This window comes from Candoia aspera, chromosome 13 (assembly GCF_035149785.1).
Source record: "Candoia aspera isolate rCanAsp1 chromosome 13, rCanAsp1.hap2, whole genome shotgun sequence".
Taxonomy (NCBI): Eukaryota; Metazoa; Chordata; class Lepidosauria; order Squamata; family Boidae; genus Candoia; species Candoia aspera.
The window spans coordinates 5,057,844-5,076,763 of NC_086165.1; the positions used below are offsets into that span (position 1 = coordinate 5,057,844).

At 42.8% G+C, this 18,920-nt stretch overlaps 2 protein-coding genes across 4 annotated transcripts; both read right to left on the reverse strand.

The window, feature by feature from the left end:
* Nucleotides 1-2,565: 2,565 nt before the first annotated feature.
* On the reverse strand, nt 2,566-10,423 carry PSMA4 (proteasome 20S subunit alpha 4). 2 transcript variants are annotated; one of them, XM_063314512.1, is made up of 9 exons: nt 10,311-10,423; nt 9,091-9,115; nt 8,597-8,639; nt 7,555-7,717; nt 7,137-7,214; nt 5,296-5,384; nt 4,529-4,659; nt 3,796-3,919; nt 2,566-2,900 (listed from the first exon to the last, which is right to left on the reverse strand). In XM_063314512.1, exons 1-9 carry the CDS (start codon nt 10,406-10,408, stop codon nt 2,746-2,748), a joined length of 906 nt encoding a protein of 301 aa, XP_063170582.1. In that variant the 5' UTR covers nt 10,409-10,423; the 3' UTR covers nt 2,566-2,745. The 2 variants fall into 2 exon arrangements, with proteins under 2 accessions (XP_063170582.1, XP_063170583.1); XM_063314513.1 differs by lacking the exon at nt 10,311-10,423 and adding an exon at nt 10,093-10,223.
* Nucleotides 10,424-12,021: 1,598 nt separating this feature from the next.
* HYKK (hydroxylysine kinase) lies at nt 12,022-18,849 on the reverse strand. Of its 2 annotated transcripts, XM_063314511.1 has the most exons (5): nt 18,555-18,849; nt 16,980-17,335; nt 15,143-15,285; nt 14,189-14,372; nt 12,022-13,066 (listed from the first exon to the last, which is right to left on the reverse strand). In XM_063314511.1, the coding sequence occupies exons 2-5, from the start codon at nt 17,326-17,328 to the stop codon at nt 12,618-12,620; spliced, it is 1,125 nt and encodes a 374-aa protein (XP_063170581.1). In that variant the 5' UTR covers nt 17,329-17,335; nt 18,555-18,849; the 3' UTR covers nt 12,022-12,617. The 2 variants fall into 2 exon arrangements, with proteins under 2 accessions (XP_063170581.1, XP_063170580.1); XM_063314510.1 differs by lacking the exon at nt 18,555-18,849 and having other exon boundaries at nt 16,980-17,402.
* Nucleotides 18,850-18,920: the final 71 nt, after the last annotated feature.

Genomic DNA, 18,920 nt, shown 5'->3' on the forward strand with positions numbered 1-18,920 from the left:
GTTTCTATGCCATGCAGCAAAAGTCCTGATTCGGCCCCCCCCCCGACCCAAGCCACTTCATTCCCATTTATTTCGGCAAGGCTGGATGGACCTCCCTCCCCCGGTAACTGCCCCTTCGCGAGAGTCCCTCGAGTGGTCTTATGTGACTAAGCGGGCCAGCCACGGAACGCGCGTCTCGGGTCCTGACGCGTTCCCACGAGCACGGACTGCCCGCGTTTCTCCGCGTTACCCAGATAACGGGCGCCGGCAGCTCCGGGGCTCGCGGAGAGGAGGAGCAGGAACAGCAGGCGAGCCGCCTCCATGGCCCCGTGCGGAGATTTATAAAAAAAAAAAAGCCGCCGGACACGGAGGAAAGCACGAAGCCGCACTCCCTCAGCCGCGCCTCGGCCAGAAAAGCCCGCCGCCCGGCAGCCGGAGCCCCGCCCCGGGGCGTGGCCAGAAAGGGCGGGAAGCCCGGGCGGCCGCGCCCCCACGGCCGGGATTGGCCTACAACTCCCAGCAGCCTCCCAACTCCATCCCCAGCTAGGGGCTGATGGAAGTTGTAGGCTAAGCCCCCTCCCCGTCAGGGCGGTGCAGTGGCGAAGGTGCTGCCCTGAAGTAGGAAGGGCCAAATTCCTGCTGTTTTTTCAGCCAACTCTAAACTTTGCCTCACCCACTCTGTCAAACGCATAGGTCTACCTCACAGGGTTGTTGCGAGGATTGCCAGAGAAAGGACACACACGCCCTTAGCAATTAAATAAAACGGGTTGATAAACGCGGTGAATGATCTCCCTGATTACCCTGGAAGTTGTTTAGGGCGGGCTGAAAGCTTAATTTTTGCTTTTATTGGAGAGGTAGACACAGAGCAATGCAGTCTTGCTGAATGCAGGAAATGTTTCTCAGTTCAATCATTGGGACTTAGAAGATGTAAAATGAAGGGGGAAAAAAAGGGGCTTCCGTGGTGTTCTTTGCAAATTGCCTGAATGTGCAATATAGGAGACCCGCGTGGTTCTCTGAAGTCAAGGGAAAAAAAAATCATTACAGGTCAAATAAAGTGCCTGGGTCTTTTAATCAATACCGCAAGGACTATATGGAGGGAACAATATATAACATAAGCAGCATCTTCTAATTGGTTTGCCAGGCTCCGCTGCTTAATTTTACAACTGTCAAACTTTCCCCTTAGCTACGGTGACCATATTTTCTTAGAAAAAAACTAAAAAGGACCAATCGGAAAGAGGTTCATAAGGATTTTCAAAAAATGTTTTATGTTTATAACTTTGCTTTACAAAGGAAAATGGAAGAGCAAAACCAGGAAAATAAGTAATTAAATAAATCTAAAGGACATCTTTCTGAAATAAAGGACTGTCCTTTATGATAAAAGACCCAAGTTCACCTATCCTTAGCCAATTCACCTGCAGGGCTTTCAATTTCTCCCCCCCCCTCCTCTAAATTTGTCAGTAGCCTGCACTTTGTATTCTGACCATCTGTAGCAATTTCTGGATTGCACCTGACTCCTGCCCCAAACAAGTGCTTTTTCTGCATGATTTTAATACCAGTATGAAAGAAAGACGTCTCCCTAGAAGTGTGTTATAGGGAGTGGAGTGAGCCACAGCCTGGAAACTGAATGGAAACGTCTCCTTTATATTGCTCTGAATAAATCTTCACCAACAGCAGCAAATTGCCAATTGGTTTTGCAATGATCTTCAGCATCTTTGGCCGCCTCTTGTAGGCTCCCACCTGTAAGCAAACGCACCATTTCCTACTCTCTTTACACCTGCGACAGAAAATATCTTGCCCACTTTTCCCCTGCTCTTCATCCTGCTAAAATCCAAGGATCTAAACCAGTGTTTCTTAACCTTGGCAACTTTAAGGCACGTGGACTTCAACTCCCAGGATTCCCCAGCCAGCATGCTGGCTGGGGATTTCTGTGAATTGAAGTCCACGTGCCTTGAAGTTGCCAAGGTTGAGAAACACTGGTTTACATAATCGGATCAATAAAGTTTATGTCTCTGTGAGAGGCCAACCTTGTTTGGACCCAGAAGCTAAGTAGCACAGGACCAGTTTTGAACTTGATGAACACTCCCAAGTTTATCTGCAAACAGCATGCCGTGAAGACTTCCTGGATGCATCCAGGAGGGAAAAAAAAAAGTATTGAGAGCAAGTGAATATAGGCTTCTTGCCAGAGACCAACATTATGGCAATCTTCACCCTGCTTTCATGAATGGAGCTCTGCCCTTAGCTTCAACATTTTGTGAAAAACTAAGACGTGGAGGGATCGCCTACATTTTAATTGGACCAATTAATTCCTCTTTGGCAAAGCCTTTCAGAAAAATTACTGGTTAAAGAAAACTGTTCCTCTGCTCTCAGGAAAGCTCATTTCAATTTCAGTAAGATATTTATACAATGAAATTCTGGAAGAGGGCTCTGTATGTACTTTAAGCCTTTCCTCTGGTCACCACTACAAGAATCTGGTTGGTTCTGTTTTAAAGATATTATTATATTTTAAGCTACCTAATATTTTTCAAACCATGTTATTATTTTTTTTTACTAGCAGCTTATTTGGTGCTATGGATATACTTTGCACTCTGACAGGACCATTCACTTTTTTATTAGGTAATATAAAAGAAAGATGCAATAACAAAGAGATTTCTGTTCACTGAGGAAAGAGGTGACATGTTTCAGAGATATAAAGGAACAGGCTCAATAAACAGACCTTCAGGATCTCGGCCAGTTTACTGAAACAGCCCCTTCTTCAAGGTACTTGATTTATTTATCTTTTTCTTTCTGCTCCTTCTCTTTCTTTTCACGCTCTGCTTTTGCTTCTTCTTCTTCATGTTTCTTTATCAATACTTCCACTTCTTTTTGCTTCAAAACTCTTATTATCGTCTTCCCATTCTCTCGTGTCAGGGTTGCAATTTCCACTGAAATATAAGAGAAGAAAAAGAAAATTGCATTATCGTTTAGAAATGCTCAGCCAGAAGAGGCAGGGACAATACAGGATATTGTATAAAACTATTTTCGGTATTATGAGAGGCAATACAGCCCAACAGATTTAGTGCAAACTTTTCTACCGTGCCCCAATCTGAGACTTCAAGAGTTTTTTAGCTAGCTACTTATTATTATTATTATTATTCCTATAAAACAATGTAACCATCTACTAAAATCAACAGTGCTAATTAAGAACATATAAATACACAATTAAAACCTCAAAATCTAACTCAAGTCAAGTCACAACCCCTAATTCCCAAAGACTCAGGATAACGGGACTGGTTTAACCATACAGGTAGTCCTCACTTAATGACCATTCGTTTAGTGACGGTTCAGACTTACAACAGTGCTGAAAAAAACCATTTACAACCGGTGCTCACACTTACAACCGTTGCAGTGTCCCCGCAGTCACGTGATCACAATTTGGGCACTTTGCAACTTCGCATTTATGACTGCCGCAGCATCCCATGGTCACGTGATCACCATTTTCGACCTTTCTGGCCGGCTTTTGGCAAGCAAAATCAATGGGGAACCATGTGATTTGCTTAGTGACCACGGTGATTTGCTTAATGACCACTGCACAACAGTCGTAAAATCGAGTTGGTCATCACTTAATGACCACTTCGCTTAGCAACCGAAATACTGGTCTCAATTGTGGTTGTTCAGTAAGGACTACCTGTACGATCCTAAAATTCAGCAGACACCTAAAAAAATAGTCACAATAAACCAAGAACTAGCAACGCTCTACCAACTGGGATAGCACCTCTCTAAGGAAACCAAAACTCATATCCGAGATCTCAAGATGGAAGCAGATGGAGAAAAGCTTACCTTTCTCTGCTGAGAGTTTGCTAACATCCATGGTTTTGTTCAGGACTTTGATAGCTAAAGCAAGTGCAGATTTCAAGGTCATTTCTCCCTCTTTGTAGTCTTGTTTTAGCATCGATACAGCCGCCTGTTAAAAAACAGAAAGGCCCTGCAGTTAGTTTTTGCCGCTCTATGCACAGAAAAGGAAAAGAGCAAAGCTGGTTAGCCCAAACTACACATACAATATTCCCATTCGTTAAAATAAGCATAAATCCCATAACCGTCCACCGGAATCCCTAAAGGGATGTTCAGTTAAAAATAAAACCAACACAGTAAAACAAGCCACAGCAGTATTAAAATCCATGAGAAGTTATTGAAGGCCCAGGGAAAGAAATACTGGCTTTACAGTACTTCATATCTAAAATTAAGAGCCTAAACGGGCTTCCCTTTGCAAGACATTCCCTAGTTGGAAAACGCCTGTTTTATGAACCTCCCAAATCCAGCCTGTAAAACAGTCAAGATCTACAGGTCCTAAAGTGCTTGCCCCTAATAGTCTGACTGCTGAGTCTTTCACTAAGCGAAGTTCCTGAATATTTTCCAAGGGTCCTTTGCAGATATAAGGGATTTCTCCTTCCACCGGATTATTTTTCTACCTGTTATGACCAGACTTTATTCCTGTGGAATGCTCTTTTTCAAGAGTTCTTCGAACTTTCAGACATGCGGGAAAAAACATTAACACCAAAGGCAATAAACTTACAGCGCTATTGTTTCCAATGCATGTGGCTTTCCAACCCCCATAATTCCCACTAGGATCACTCTGATACAGCTGGAAACCGTAATGCTTATCCCAGCCAATGTACAGCAGCGAAACACCGAAAGGACGTTTTCCTGTTAAGTATAAGGAGGCGGGTGATTTAAATTAAGCAATGCAATTTACCAAAGTAAAAATGTCAACATTTGCTAAGAAATAACAAACTGCTCTGCATTACTGCTATGTAAGATGAATTCTAATAAATTCTTTCCAAGCATAAAACTACACTGATGATGCTGATAATTTGGTCCTGCTGTGATATCACTTCTGGTTTCTGCAAAGGCACCACTGTTCAAGGATGGTTAGCTGCAAATATATCTCCAACATACACAGATTGTGGGTCCCCCCACCTTACTTAAAGTAGCTTTTATGGAACACGAATGCCTGAACCCATTTCAAAAATTTCCCACAATAGACAGACTGTACCCAAATCTGTGAATGCACTTCTTAATGAAGCAGAACCTGAAAATAAGATGTCTTGCTACTGTCCTTTCTAACCTCCAGGTAGAGCTTCAGGGCAGAGCTAAAGAAAATGCATTCGGTTCCTTGGAGTGCTTTAACGTCATCAGACAGAAATGGGGCTGTCAGACCTTGTTGGCTTTCTAGACTCAGTAAGCCTTCCATCCACAGACCACAAGAATGTTACAGCCGTTCCTTGTATGGGCCAGACTTTTCTAACAGAGTTAATTTCATTTGACAGATACAAATGTTACCTCCAAACTGCGTATAAGCTTGTTTGATATCACACAGGGCTGTTACTAACTGCTCGCAAGGAATTGGCTCCTGATACTGCAACAGGTATCTGAAACGTGAAAATACAAAAATATGCCGGTGGTGCAGAAACAGTAACTAAGAAACAGTAACTGAAGAACTTTTAGAGGGGTCGAGTGCAAGGCTGTGAAACCAACAGAAGCTGACGTACTTCTCTTTTCATGGGGATAGAAACAGCACTGCTTTACCATGGATGAAATCAAGTTGTACAGCTTCTTCCTCTTCAAAACTGGGCTGAGTAAGGGTAGCCTCTAGTCTCGCTTCCTTTCATTTCCCTCTGCAGTGCCTGCCTTGTCTCTAGCGACATGGGTAGTTCTGTCGCAGCCAGGGTGTAAGATAAGCTTGGCTGGTTATACAACACAGAAGGATCCAGCCTTAGCAAAGGAGGGACACAAAATTCTAAAAACTGCCTTTGAAGGCCAGATGAAATTCTCTGAGAAGCCAGCCCAACTCCCCTTCCCCTCAAAACATACTTTGGTTTTTCTCTTTCTTCTTTAACTGCTTTTTGGGAAGGCAGTACTCCTTCTTTGAGTAATTTCTGGCTGCACCGGATCAGTGGACACTTACCATGGAAGGCGGCAGAGAGCCTTAAAAGCAGCCGCGTAATTCTGAAAATATTCCAAATACTTTGCTCGCCAAAATCAGAAAGGCTTCTCCAGCTTGAGAAAGGGCTGCTCAACTCTAATTACAGTTCGGGTAGTCCTCGAGTTACAACAGCAATTGGGCCCAGAACGTCCATTGCTAAATGGTGCGGTCATAAAGCGCGATGTCACGTGACCGCATTGCTTTGTGACGGCAATCCCTGCAGTCACCGTTGCCATCGTTAAGTGAAAATTGTGGGTTGTTAAGCAAGCGCCTCCTTCCAACTTCCTGCCGGCTTCTCACAAGCAAAGTCAGTGGGGAAGCCAGCAGGAAGTTGCAAGTCCCTGGGGGCTTGCAAACAGGCTGGCAAGCATGCGAGTGGCTGCTGCTGGGTGGAGGAGGGTGCATGAGGGCGCATGAATGGCTGGGGAGGTGCAGCACAAACGCAGCAAGGCTAAGGGAGGGTGAGCAGGTGGGGGGGGATTTACCCAAGCAACTTGCGACCTTCCCTGCTGGTGACTTTGTTTGTGGGAAGCCAGTAGGGAAGGTCGCCAATGGTGATCACACAACCGCTGAATGCTGCAACTGTCATAAGTGCAAGCTGGTTGCCGAGCCCCCAGACTGCAATCACGTGACAGCGGGGTGCTGGGATGGCCGGAACTTTGAGGACTGGTTGTTAAATGCCACTCGTTCAATGCCATTGTAACTTTGACCAGTTGCTGAACTACTTGGCCATTAACCGAGGACCAAATGTAGTGCTGTATGTTTCAATGAACTGTCTAAACCGGCAGATATAACGCAGGTGTTTAGGAAACAATTTAGGCAAGGCAAAAATCAACAGCCCGACTGCGTTTCGGTATGCTAGGGCTGCCATATTAAGCATGCTTACGGGGAAGGAAGTTCTAAACTCAGCAGGCCTCGGAAATGAATCTGGTTAGCCTCACGCTGCAGAACGATTTGTAACGGAACAAGTCCCACAGTTCTAAAACTAGAGTTCACAGCCTCTACGCTTTGAACTCTACGCCTTGCACGTTGTAACACATTTAATTAAAAATATTGAAAGCAAGAATCTTCCTCCTGATGGTTTCCAGCATTTAATAAAACAGTAACAATTCAAACCCTTTTGCCATCCTGGTGAACCTTAATTTCCGAGCGTAGTCGTGGCTTGTCCCAAACTGAGAACGCAATGTGGCCCTCGTACCTTTGAGCAATCAACCGCAGTTCGTTGGTTAGCACATTGGCGTCCGAAGTTATGCCGGCGACACTGCAAGCCATGTCTCTGAAAGATACAAGGGGTCTGGGTGAGACCAGGAGCTCTGCGGTCCTTTCTGCAAAGCAGGGTCACGATCTCATCCCACACTGCGCGCTTCCAGCTGCAGCTGTCCCTCCACTGTAGACAGCTGTCATTTTGTACCAGGATGCCAACTACCAAAGGCCGTACAGCAATACGCTACATGTGCCAGTGGCAATGCCGGTGGGGATGATGGGACTTGCAAGCCAACCCATCTGGCAGGCATTGAATTCGGGAGGTTCCAGCAGAAATCCAAGAACCAGACTTAAATGACAGCTTCTATGAAGCACGTAGATTAAAAAAAAAATTACACCGGTCTCTCACTCACTCATTGAGTTTATATATTTTCTCCGAAAAAAAGACTTCATCCAGAAGCTTGTGGATGTTCCGTCTTTCGGCGGCCAATAGCACTCCATTGTTTGCCAGAATTCCTAAGCAGGTGCCAGCGTGCCCTATGGCTTCCATTGCGTATTCAACTTGATACAGACGACCTAAGACAAGAACATGAAGGGTGGTGTGAACGGTTCACGACTCTCCTTTTTAGAAGCAAGGTGAATGCAAAATAATATTTATTGTCCTGGTAATCAAGAACCAAATGTTTGCTGCTTACAATATAATCCTAGATATGGGATCACAGACTCAGAAGGCAATTTAAGGCATGTCCGATACAAGGCTATCTGGCTGTCACTTGAGTGCATTCAGTGGAGGAAAGCCCACCGCTCCTCTGGATGGATGGATGGATGAATAAAATTGTGCTTAAAAACGAATCATGGTACACAAGTAAAGGAATCTCTCTTAAATTAGGTAGATTGATTAAATTAGATTGATTCCACTTTCAAACTGCTCTTAGGACATTTTTCTAACAGTCATTTGGAATAAGTTGGACAGATAGAGAGGAAGAGAGTGATCAGCAGCAAGGTGGATGGGCTCAGTTACAGTGGACATGGGGGCACCGTTGGAAGGCCTGAAGGACCAGGTTAGGGAGAAATCATCATGAAGAAACTCTACATGCTCACTAAGAGTGAACATCAACTTGATGACACTCAATCAATCAATCAATCATCCTGACCTTGATTTGTGCGATAGCTTTTCACATTTAAAAAAGGGCTCATATCATTCTGCCCCACCCCTGCCTTTTCTTCTCAAGGCGAAACATTCCCCAGTCTTCATAGGTCTCTCAACCAATTTATCTGAATCCTTCTTAACGATATAGGACCTGGAGCCAAACACCAGAACTATGGCGGGCTCTGACTAGCACTAAATAATCTTATTAGGACATAAACTACATCACAGTTATGTGGTTCAAGAGAAGGAACCCACCCAATAATAAACATGTCCCTACTGCTTTTTGCATTCTGCCATTTAATTACCTTCGGGGGAAAAGATGGTCGTTCGAGAATCATATCTTCGAGACTGCAAGGCAAAAGTTTGTTTTGTTAAAGAACAAAGTACTCAAATGACAAAAGGGTGATCTGTAACACTCTCAATCACTCAATCACAGTAAGGAGCACCTTTGGAAACATGATTCAGGTTGGCCATCAAACCCCCAGTCAAGTATGCCCCCCTCCACTGCATCCCAGATGAAATTATTCCAAATTCAAAGAACTTATTGATACCCCAAAGAACTGATTGAGAGGGGGGCGGGTTGCTATTTCCCTGAAAAAGGGAATGGCAATTATTCTTGCTAATATAGTGTATGGACTCCCATTCTCCAGGCAGGTGGAATTGTTATAAAAAGAGGGCCATGTTTAGTACCGTCATTATAAACTGGATTTCTGAGAAAGAATGGACAAGACTGTACTTGTTACTCTGGTATTTGATATACACAGCCTAATATTTATGAAACTGGGACACAGAAACTCACCATGGTGCTTCTGGGTTGTGCTATGCTGTAAAAGAAAGAAGAAGATGGATTTTATGAAACAGTTATTGCATACTGAAATACCACCACCACCACCACATTCTTCTTGGCTCTTGGTTTTTTTTTGTTTTTGCTATCTGTATTCCTATACATTTAACAGTAACATTTTTTTCAAGCTATCTCTAACATTTCTTCAGCCCAGAAAACTTCATCTGTTACACTGATATACTAAACCAGGGTTTCTCAACCAGGGTTCCATGGTACCCTGGGTTCCACGAGAGGTCACTAGGGGTTCCTTAAGAGATCACGATTCATTTAAAAAATTGTTTCAAATTCAGGCAACTTCACCTTGAAGAGGTACGTTTCATTCTTTATTTTTAGTTTAAGAACCCTGTTCATGCATCTAGACAGGCCTACCCATGAAACAGATACAATAACTTTTGTAACTATATTTGAACCACAGTGTGCTGGGAGATTCCAGGCAGTCATCAGAAGTCAAGACTGACTCCAAGATGCACGTGCAGACAAAAAAAGCACAGCTTAACTGAAATTTAAATCATGTTTATTAGTGAGACAAGGATTCCGATACACACTAGACATTTTACCTATCTACCTTCCTTTCTACCTATCTATCCATCCATCCACCTATCTACCCACCTCCCTTCCTACCTACCCACCTATCTATTATACTATTGTATCCAACCATCCATCCATCTTCCTGTTTCCCCCTATCAACCCACTTGTCTGTCTGTCTATCTATCCATCCACTTCCTACCCACCTACCCACCCGTCTACCTATTATTCCATCCATCTATCCTCTCACCTACCTGCCGACCCACCCACCTACTCATCCATCCACTGTCATTTTTATGCTTTTTTGTGAAACAGCTCTATCTATCTATCTATCTATCTATCTATCTATCTATCTATCTATCTATCTATCCACCCACCTACTACCTATCCGCCCACCCACCTATCTATTATTGTACCTACCTACCCACCGACCCACCAATCTGATTACAGTGATTTTTCCTTCTCCAGAACCTCCCGGAGGTGCAAAGTCATCCCAGCGCGGGCACCGGAGAAAGGCGACAGTCCCGAGGCCGCAGCCGGCAGAAGAACCTCCACCGGCGGACGGGGCTGTCCCGGCCCCACCACCCTGTCCCCGCGAGGGCTTCGACCCGGCGGCGCGCGAGCCCGGAGGGCACCCTTCGACCACTCACCTCCCACCGCTCTCCGCCGCCTTCCAAAATGGCCGCCTGGCGCTTGCGCACTCCCGACCCGCTCGAGAAACCGGCCCGGCGCTAGGCGGAGGAGACATAGATTGCGAGTCCTAGACGGGTCACCCTGCCTTTTCCAGCCGGAATTCCGGAATGCCTTGAACACCATGTTTGTTGTGGGCAGTCCAGAAGAGGAATTCAAAGTGGTTGAATTGTGTTTGGGTATAAACTATACCTCCTATTCCAGCAGATAGCAGCTCCTAGCTGACCTTGGCTGGGCGGCATAGAGGTTTAATTAATAATAACAAAACTAATGATAATAAATCTTGAAAGGATAAGCAGGGTAGGACCTGGATGGGGGACCATCAGGTAAGCCAGAGCATAGGCTAGACTGGGAATAAACATCTTGGGAGGAACAGGTGGCAAACCATGTTCTGTATGGTCAAGAAAACTACATGGGCATGAAATCTCCAAGAAAGGAGCTCAAGTAAGGGTGTATTTTGTCATGATTAATTAATTAATTAAGCAAGTCATATTCTTTCAAACTCAGGGCTCCAAACTCTGTGTAGAGAGGAAAAAAAGTGATGTTGTGTTTTGTCCTTTAAAAGTAGGTATGTAAACCACACTGGGCTACTACCTTGCAATGGGTATTATCAATAGATCATATTGAAATCCATTGGCAGCTTGATCAATATCACAGGATGGGCAGAGGGGCTGACCCTCAGTGGGGTTTCTAACATCCGTGCACTGCAGCCTGTTGTTGAGTCTTCCAGAGGCAGTGATGAAGAGTGACAATGTAGCCTATTAGCCTTGGATTTCTCATTTTTAAAATAAAAGGGTACATAGTTTAACGAAATCACCTTATTGAATGTTTATGGGATAGTCTACAGCCATCTTGTATTAAAACTGACTCTCTACACACCAGATGGGGCAAAAGCGGAGAGTACTTAACACCAACCCTCCAACAAAAACTATGAAGAAGCATCATTTTATAAAAGATCATGGATGCACCTTTATAAAGACCACCTGCAGCGCTGCAAAATGTGCACATGAAGATATCGGCAGGCTCCTGTTCTGTATGAAGATTGGTTGATGCTGCAAACTCTCAGCTGAACTTCTGAATGACTGACACGAAAACAGACCATTCAGGATTTGACATTTCCTTTCCCTCCTCTGGCAGATGTGCCAAAATACAACCCTGCTTGTACTTCAAGAAAAAAACCCTGTTTAAATCATTTCCTTAGCATGTCTCTTCACACTCAAGAGCTGGGGCTCACCTTAATGTCAATACTTCGTAGGTTTCAGTTTTTGCATTCAATTTATGTAGAATAGATTTCTATCAAAAAAGTCTATCTTTATCTGCGTACCGAAATGGAGCCTGTATGGATGGGCTTTTCCTTCATACTGCTCAAAGATCAGTGCCCCAAGTATGAAGGGAGAGAGGGAAGGGAATATGGTAAGGATCAGAATAAAAACTCTAAATTACTACTTCCATCTCTTAGATAAGGTTGTAACCCAGGAATTTATGTATTTGCATGGATGCAAGTTTGTTCTGCATGCCACAGCGTATGATGTGATTTTTTTTCAGCTAGGAAAAAACAGATCCCCTAATTAATTTCTCCAATGCGGTCAACTGTCATTGGGGGAGAGAAATTATAACATTGCTGTGATAAATACCAGATAAAGAAAGCCTCAAACTGAATTACTCTGTGTAGTTTGTATAGTGGGATATCGCAATAGCAAAAATCAAAGCACATCAAAACACTGAGAAGGATTATATTTATGCCAGGAGCAACCCTAATGCTGCAGAAGTATCCGCAAATTTTGAATGTTAACAGTCAAAGCTGAATGTGATATGGGAAATCACAGAAGGGAGCAAATACTGGGGGGCCTGGAAGAAAAAAAGCTGCAATGTGAACATGACCTCCTTCTGAACAATGTGGAAAAATGTAACCCCAAAATTGGAGGAACTCTTTTCATGCAGTAAGTTATGAGTTTGTAGGAAAACACTGTGTTTTATACATGGGGACTGTGTAACCCAGTGTTTCCCAGTCTTGGCCACTTTAAGATGTGTGGACTTCAACTCCCAGAATTCCTCAGCCAGCAGGCTGGCTAGGGAATTCTGGGAGTTGAAGTCCACACATCTTAAAGTGGCCAAGGCTGGGAAACACTGTTGTAACCAGTATGTATTGGGCCTGAAAAAATCTATTCAGTAGCAACATAAGCCTTTCCTAGTCTTTTAAATTTTTGCTGAGCCCCTGGTTCCAACTTGACAGTATCCATAACAGTCTTCTCAGAGATGGTGGTGGATCATTTCCGATAGGATTCTGCAGTCTGAAACCAGATCTTCTCGACCATCTCTTGGCCCATCTCAACGAGCATCATCAACTGCTTCCATCCTGTTTTGGCTGTGATCATTAAATACTCTTCATTCTCGGGGTGCAGAAGTGTCGTGTGGGTGGCAACCACGAGCGACTGAACGTACCTCCCGCACACCAGGAGAAACAGGGCGGCCCGCTCTTCGGCCGTCAAGGGAACAACGCTTTCAAATCCAGCCAGGATGTGGCCACCCACCTGTAGGGGCTCTTCACTTTCAATCATCATGTACATGAGGGCAATCGCAACTTCAAACACGTAGTAGCCGTAACTCATATCGCTGAAGTCCAAAATCCCGGAGATTCTGTAGCAGGGATTGGGAGGGGAAGCCGAAACAACGTCAACTAAAATATTGTGGTCATTGAAGTCTCCGTGATTGATGCCTAGACAGAGAACAAAGAGGATCCCTCAAGGCTATGGAAATATGATTGGATTGTGAACTTTATGGACAACTGGGCTGTCTCACATCACAAAGCAGTTAGGGCTGGCTTAGTGAGGAATGGACCTTTTCTCTGCTATTCTGGTGGGTGAGGCTACAATTAGCCGGCGAAAAATGGCAGAGCATCACATTTTAGGATAGTCTTGGAAGTGTATTCTGGAGAGGAAAAGCCACTTGACAATGGAACAGACTGCCTCAAGAGGTGATCTCTCTCTCTCTCTCTCAATTACTTATCCTATATACAGTATCTATATCAATTATCTATCATATCTATCTATATCAATTATCGTATCTATCTCTGTCAATTATCTATCATATCTATCAATTATCTATCTATATCTCTTATCAATTATATCTATCAATTATCTATTCTATTGTCTATCATCTATATCTATCATCTATCAATTATCTATCATATCTATCAATTATCTATCTATATCTCTTATCAATTATATCTATCAATTATCTATTCTATCGTCTATCTATCATCTATATCTATCATCTATCTATCAATTATCTATCATATCTATCAATTATCTATCTATATCTCTTATCAATTATATCTATCAATTATCTATTCTATCGTCTATCTATCATCTATATCTATCATCTATCTATCATCTATATCTATCATTATCTATCTCTGTCAATTATCTATCATATAGATATGATATCTATATAAATAATTGATAGATAATTGATATAGATAGAATAGATAACAGATAGATAATTGATATAATCCATTATCTATCTGTTATCTATTCTATCAATTATCTATCATATCCATCTATATCAATTATCTATCAATTATTTATTTTTATTTTTAATGTGTTTTCATTTGCAGTTGTGGTGAGTGACTGTAATTAAAAAATCCTTATTCATTATTCCATAGACCCTTGCGTGACTGTGTGTCATACCTTCTTGGCCTGATAATTGAAGGTGAAAAGGTCTAGAGGCCATTGCATTGCAGAGCTGAGAACTGAAGCCCATTTCCCCTAGCCTCCTGTGCACTGAGCAAAGGAAAAATAAAAAATGAAACATTATCACACTGAATAAAAATACTTACAGGGGCGAAAGGAGCTCAGCTTTGGAATGATTTTAACTTGAAACTCCTCAATCACCTGTTTCACTGCTTCCAGATACTCACTCTTGCCAAGAGCATAAATGTATTTTTTCAGAAGAGGAACATTTGTCAGATTCCAGATAAATTCACCCCTGTGTAAGCTTTTTATCAATGGATGTTGGAATTTCTTTGAAGTGAGGAGAAAACAAAATAAAATAATTTTTACAAGCAGGACACATCTTTTGATGGAGTAACATCAATCCACACAGATTAGACCAGGATTTCTCAACCAGGGTTCCGTGAGAGGTCACTAGGGGTTCCCTGGGAGATCACAATTCATTTAAAAAATTATTTCAAATTTGGGCAACTTCACATTATAGAGGTAAGTTTCATCCTTTATTTTTAGTTTAAGAACACTGTTCATGCATCTATACAGGCCTACCCAAGAAATGAATATAATAATTTTGCAACTTCTGGCCTATATTTGAGCCTGAATGTGCAGGGCTTCCCCGAGGCCTGAAAAATATTTCAAGGGTTCCTTCAGGGTCAAAAAGTTGAGAAAGGCTGGCTTAGACTGCAGTTTTATTGTTCTAATGCAGCAGTTAGTATTGATTACTCTCATTCCTGAAGCCCACTGATAAATCACAGGTTGTAAGTATTTTATTAAAGACAACATTAAAGGATTAATGAGCCCAAAAGATCTTGGGTTGTCTAATGTTTATTTGTCTGGCCGGACTTTCATAATTTAATTAATACCCGATTGAAAGACAAATATACAGGGTGTGTGGTCACATCGGAAAACTTAATGCATTAAATTTCCCACACTTCTTCTCCATATAAAGCTGCAATTCTTAAAGTCTCTTGGACAGGCAAACCTGACTAAACTGTACCAATTGTCTAACATGGAAATAAATTCCCATTTCTTTCCTTCTGTAAAGCCCGATCTTACAATCTCACCTCTGCAAGTGTTTTGTCCAGCTTGGCTGCCACTTGCCCAATCTCGTAGAGAATTGGAGGACTCACAGGGAGGGTGGCCACAGTTCTGCCTGGCAAGTAGCTCAGCAACCTCACCGCATACTCCTGGGTGGAGGATCCAGTATCTGAGAGGCAGAGGGACATTAAGGCACCAGTCTTCACAGCTGTTGCCCAACTAAGGTCCAAGATGCATCTTGGATCCATCCAGTGCGATGGGTAAACAATTAGAAAAGGGCCATGGAAGATTATTTCAATATATGATTACTGCGGCGAGATTATTATATGCACAAAGATGGAAAGATTCAGCTCTACCCACCACGCAGGGATGGCAGGTGGAATTGACAGAACTTGTTGAGATGGATAAACCGACTTCTTTGATTCCAGAAAGGTCGTTACTGACATTCATCAGTACTGGAAACCCCTTATGGACTTCTTGCGTAAAAAACAAAATGATTTTGATGATTCGAAAGAATAGGTTACAGAAAGAAGGGAATTATGATGTAATTAGAGAGACAGGTTTGATTAGGATTGTATGTATAACTGCCTAGAGGAAGTTTAGAAGCCACTTTTTAATATTTTTATTAAATATTTTTAAATATTTTAAATATTTCTTTTCATGTTCTCTGTTCTTTTTATTTTATTTTTCTTTTCTCTATCTCCTTTTTTTCTTTGTTCTTTCTTTTCTCTTTTTCTTTTTCACATTTAGTTTACTATATATTTTTTCTTTTCTTTGAATGTATTTATTACCTATGTAAAATCTTCTAATAAAAACTATTTAAAAAAAAAAAAAGTCCAGTGTGGAACAAACTTCTTGATGAATATTACCACCAAAAGCCACACATGGAATATTACACAATCCTACATGCTGTTTGCTGGCATCCTCATTCTCTAAGTGGATCCTGATGCAGCTAAAACAGAGTCACCCAGTCTAAAACAGACGGATTAGCAGGCTTGGGAAAATTCAAGGATTGGAAGAAGTACCAACCAATCTATGTATAGGACAGTGTTTCTCAACCTTGGCAACTTTAAGAGGTGTGGACTTAAATCCCCAGAATTCCCCAGCCAGCTATGCTGGCTGGGGGATTCTGGGAATTGAAGTCCACACATCTTAAAGCGGCTGTCCTATCTTAGAGTGAAGAACCATGCTGAGACAGTATCTAGATCTCTAGTGTTATTGTCCTACTCTAGTAGACAGAAAATCCTGCCAAACTGAAAGACGGTGGGAAACCCACACAGATAAACCCAAAACTCAAGGCAGGTCTGCTCTGAGTTTCTTCGAAGGAAAGTTCAAAGCCTCTAAACTACACATGCCTTTTCCCCCTGGATAGGGGCCCCCTCCGGCTCACCATCAGTACTCATGACATTGGCCAAGGTTGAGAAACACTGGTATAGGACCAATAATATTATGTCCTGGTATAGGACAAATAATACTAAGGAAGAAAAACAATTTCCAAAGACAACTTAGTTATGATGACCATGCTTGTTGGCCAAGGAACGCCAAAGGGCGTGTGGAAAGGAGCATCCCAGAAAAAGATCTTCCTGGTTGGCTGACACTGCAAATAAGAAGATGCAGTTACTGCACTTTCAGAATCTTGTAACTTTTTCCCCAATAAAACATAGCTATGGACTCTTCATGCAAGCATTGGTCCACAGATCTAATTGCCCTGTCTTCAAAACAAACAAACAAAAAAACTACAGCAAGCAAAGAGGCAGAAAAGGGCACTTTCATTCACTCACGGCCCTGCCAGGAGTGTATCAGAAGATTGCAAGAAGCAAAGAGGCAGAACCTCAACGCCGATGGTATGGTCCACTTCCTCACCTACTTTTTCCAGAAACATCACTTTGCCCTCTCGGGTGAGTTGGGGCATGGCCACAGGAAAGCCCTCGCTGTTCAGAAACATCATGATCTGGGTCTGCACCTCGATGAGCTCAGAATTCTGGCTATCTTCACAGTTTATAATTTTGAGGACAAATTCCCGGGGGCTTTCTCCTTTCTCTGTGAACGAAGCGGTGCGCACGTGGAAGTTTTGATCGTCATAGCTGGGCAGCGGTGTGAGCTGGGAGACTTCCAATCCAAATACCCTTTTGACCAATTCAGCGGCTTGCTTTTCGGTGAATGTTGGCTTAGTGAGGTTGCAACACCGCTGCTGCTGGCTTCCAGAAGACATGCTGCATCTAAACGAGAGCAACAGAAGATCTGTGTCTACCATACAGGCAGTCCTCGCTTAACGACCGTTTGTTTAGCAACAGTTCAGACTTATGACAGCGCTGAAAAAAAGGCTTACAACCGGTTCTCGCATTTACAACCATCGCAGCATCCCTGTGGTCACATGTTTGTGATTACAGTGCTTAGCATCCGGTTTGCACTAGAGTAATGCTTCCTAGCGTCAAGAAAGAATGGGAAAAAAAGGCTATTTGCCCAACTCTGAATCTGGAAACAGAACTTGTTATCAGGAAATTGATAACAGTAACTCATCCTCTGTGTTCCAAGGCCAAACATCTCCGATAATCTTTGGACTTGATCAGAGTGTGATCTTTATACATTGGCAACAAAAACAAAACTGGCCTGTAGCAACAGCGAGGCATAAAAATCTTCCTGCAGATGGATGCAGTTTAGGCAGAAAATGCATTTTTCATCCATTCTGCCCGTGTCTTAGCGTTGCAGAGTCAAAAACATAAGGTTTACAAAGATCCATGTAAAGTGTGCAGTACAATATTTGCTATATTCACCCCACATTCACACAGGCAAGCGCACTCAGCTAAAAGCATCTTAGAATATCTGCCCTGCAGAAGTACAAAAAGGAGAATGTTACACCTACCCCCAAAAATTACCTAGTTGGTTGTTCCCCAGGGAAGTTTTGCAACCCACACTTACCTGTCCTGTTGGATTCCACTGACCTCATTTTGATATTCACGCAGATTAGCTTTTCAGCTTGTTTGTTCCCAATGGAAATAAGGAAATAAGGCATTTTTACCAAACAAACAAATAACTAAATAATCCTTATGGCATGACTTTCTGCCCAACTGCTGTTTTCCAGCTCAGTGCAGGCATCTGCATTCTGTGAAAACCTGGTTCTTAAGCCAGGATCTGATCATCTGGCTCCAAACTCTCATGTCAGTTTTAGGCTCCCTCGCCCACTCTCATATCTGAAGGATGCCTTAGAAGCACCCTTGTCTGAATCAGTTATTTGCTATTCCAGATACCAAAGGTAATGCTAACATCCTCTTGACTAGTCCTTGACTGGAGTGTGCTCTTGACAGCGAGCCCAGATGGTGGTGAACTATACACAAATAAGTTACACAGAGGATTTTGAAGGGCTGTTGAAAGGCAAAAGAAAATGTTTGCACATGGAAGGACAGAATTTCTGTTTGAAAATCAAGTATGTTATCTTACCTGGGCAGTAAGGGTATTTAAACTTCTCCACCGTAAGCCAGTTATGCAGGGAATGTTTTTTCCTTCTCTAGGGTCTCCTTTGGGTCCGCAGAGGACACCTAAAATATTTTTCACGTCCGTGTGTGTGCAAACTAAATTAAAGCAGAATGCAACGTGAAGCCAACTTGCAGCTGGCTTTTCTTGCTTGGCATCCAGAAGCCAGATGGGATGGGAGTAGCAGGCTGGACAGTTCCAAGATTAGATAATCCTAAATAAATTCAATTGCCTTCACGGGCTGGGGGAATCTAGTACGTAATCGTGCAATCCCACAGCCCACATGGAAATCTGCTGCCGTCCTATCCAAGTAGGGCTTAGAAATTGCCTGAG

What these genes read in the sequence shown, in the direction of transcription:
- PSMA4 (XM_063314512.1), bottom strand. Translation starts at nt 10,408, where the DNA reads ATGTCTCCTCCGCCTAGCGCCGGGCCGGTTTCTCGAGCGGGTCGGGAG. An exon ending in CACAACCCAGAAGCACCATG is followed by an intron (nt 8,640 to 9,090) that starts GTGAGTTTCTGT and finishes TTTGCCTTGCAG; the next exon opens with TCTCGAAGATATGATTCTCG. An exon ending in CTGCGGTTGATTGCTCAAAG is followed by an intron (nt 5,385 to 7,136) that starts GTACGAGGGCCA and finishes TTCACGTTTCAG; the next exon opens with ATACCTGTTGCAGTATCAGG.
- HYKK (XM_063314510.1), bottom strand. Translation starts at nt 17,370, where the DNA reads ATGGTAGACACAGATCTTCTGTTGCTCTCGTTTAGATGCAGCATGTCT. An exon ending in GATGTTTCTGGAAAAAGTAG is followed by an intron (nt 15,286 to 16,979) that starts GTGAGGAAGTGG and finishes TCTGCCTCTCAG; the next exon opens with ATACTGGATCCTCCACCCAG. An exon ending in GCTGAGCTCCTTTCGCCCCT is followed by an intron (nt 13,067 to 14,188) that starts GTAAGTATTTTT and finishes TTCTCTGTCTAG; the next exon opens with GCATCAATCACGGAGACTTC.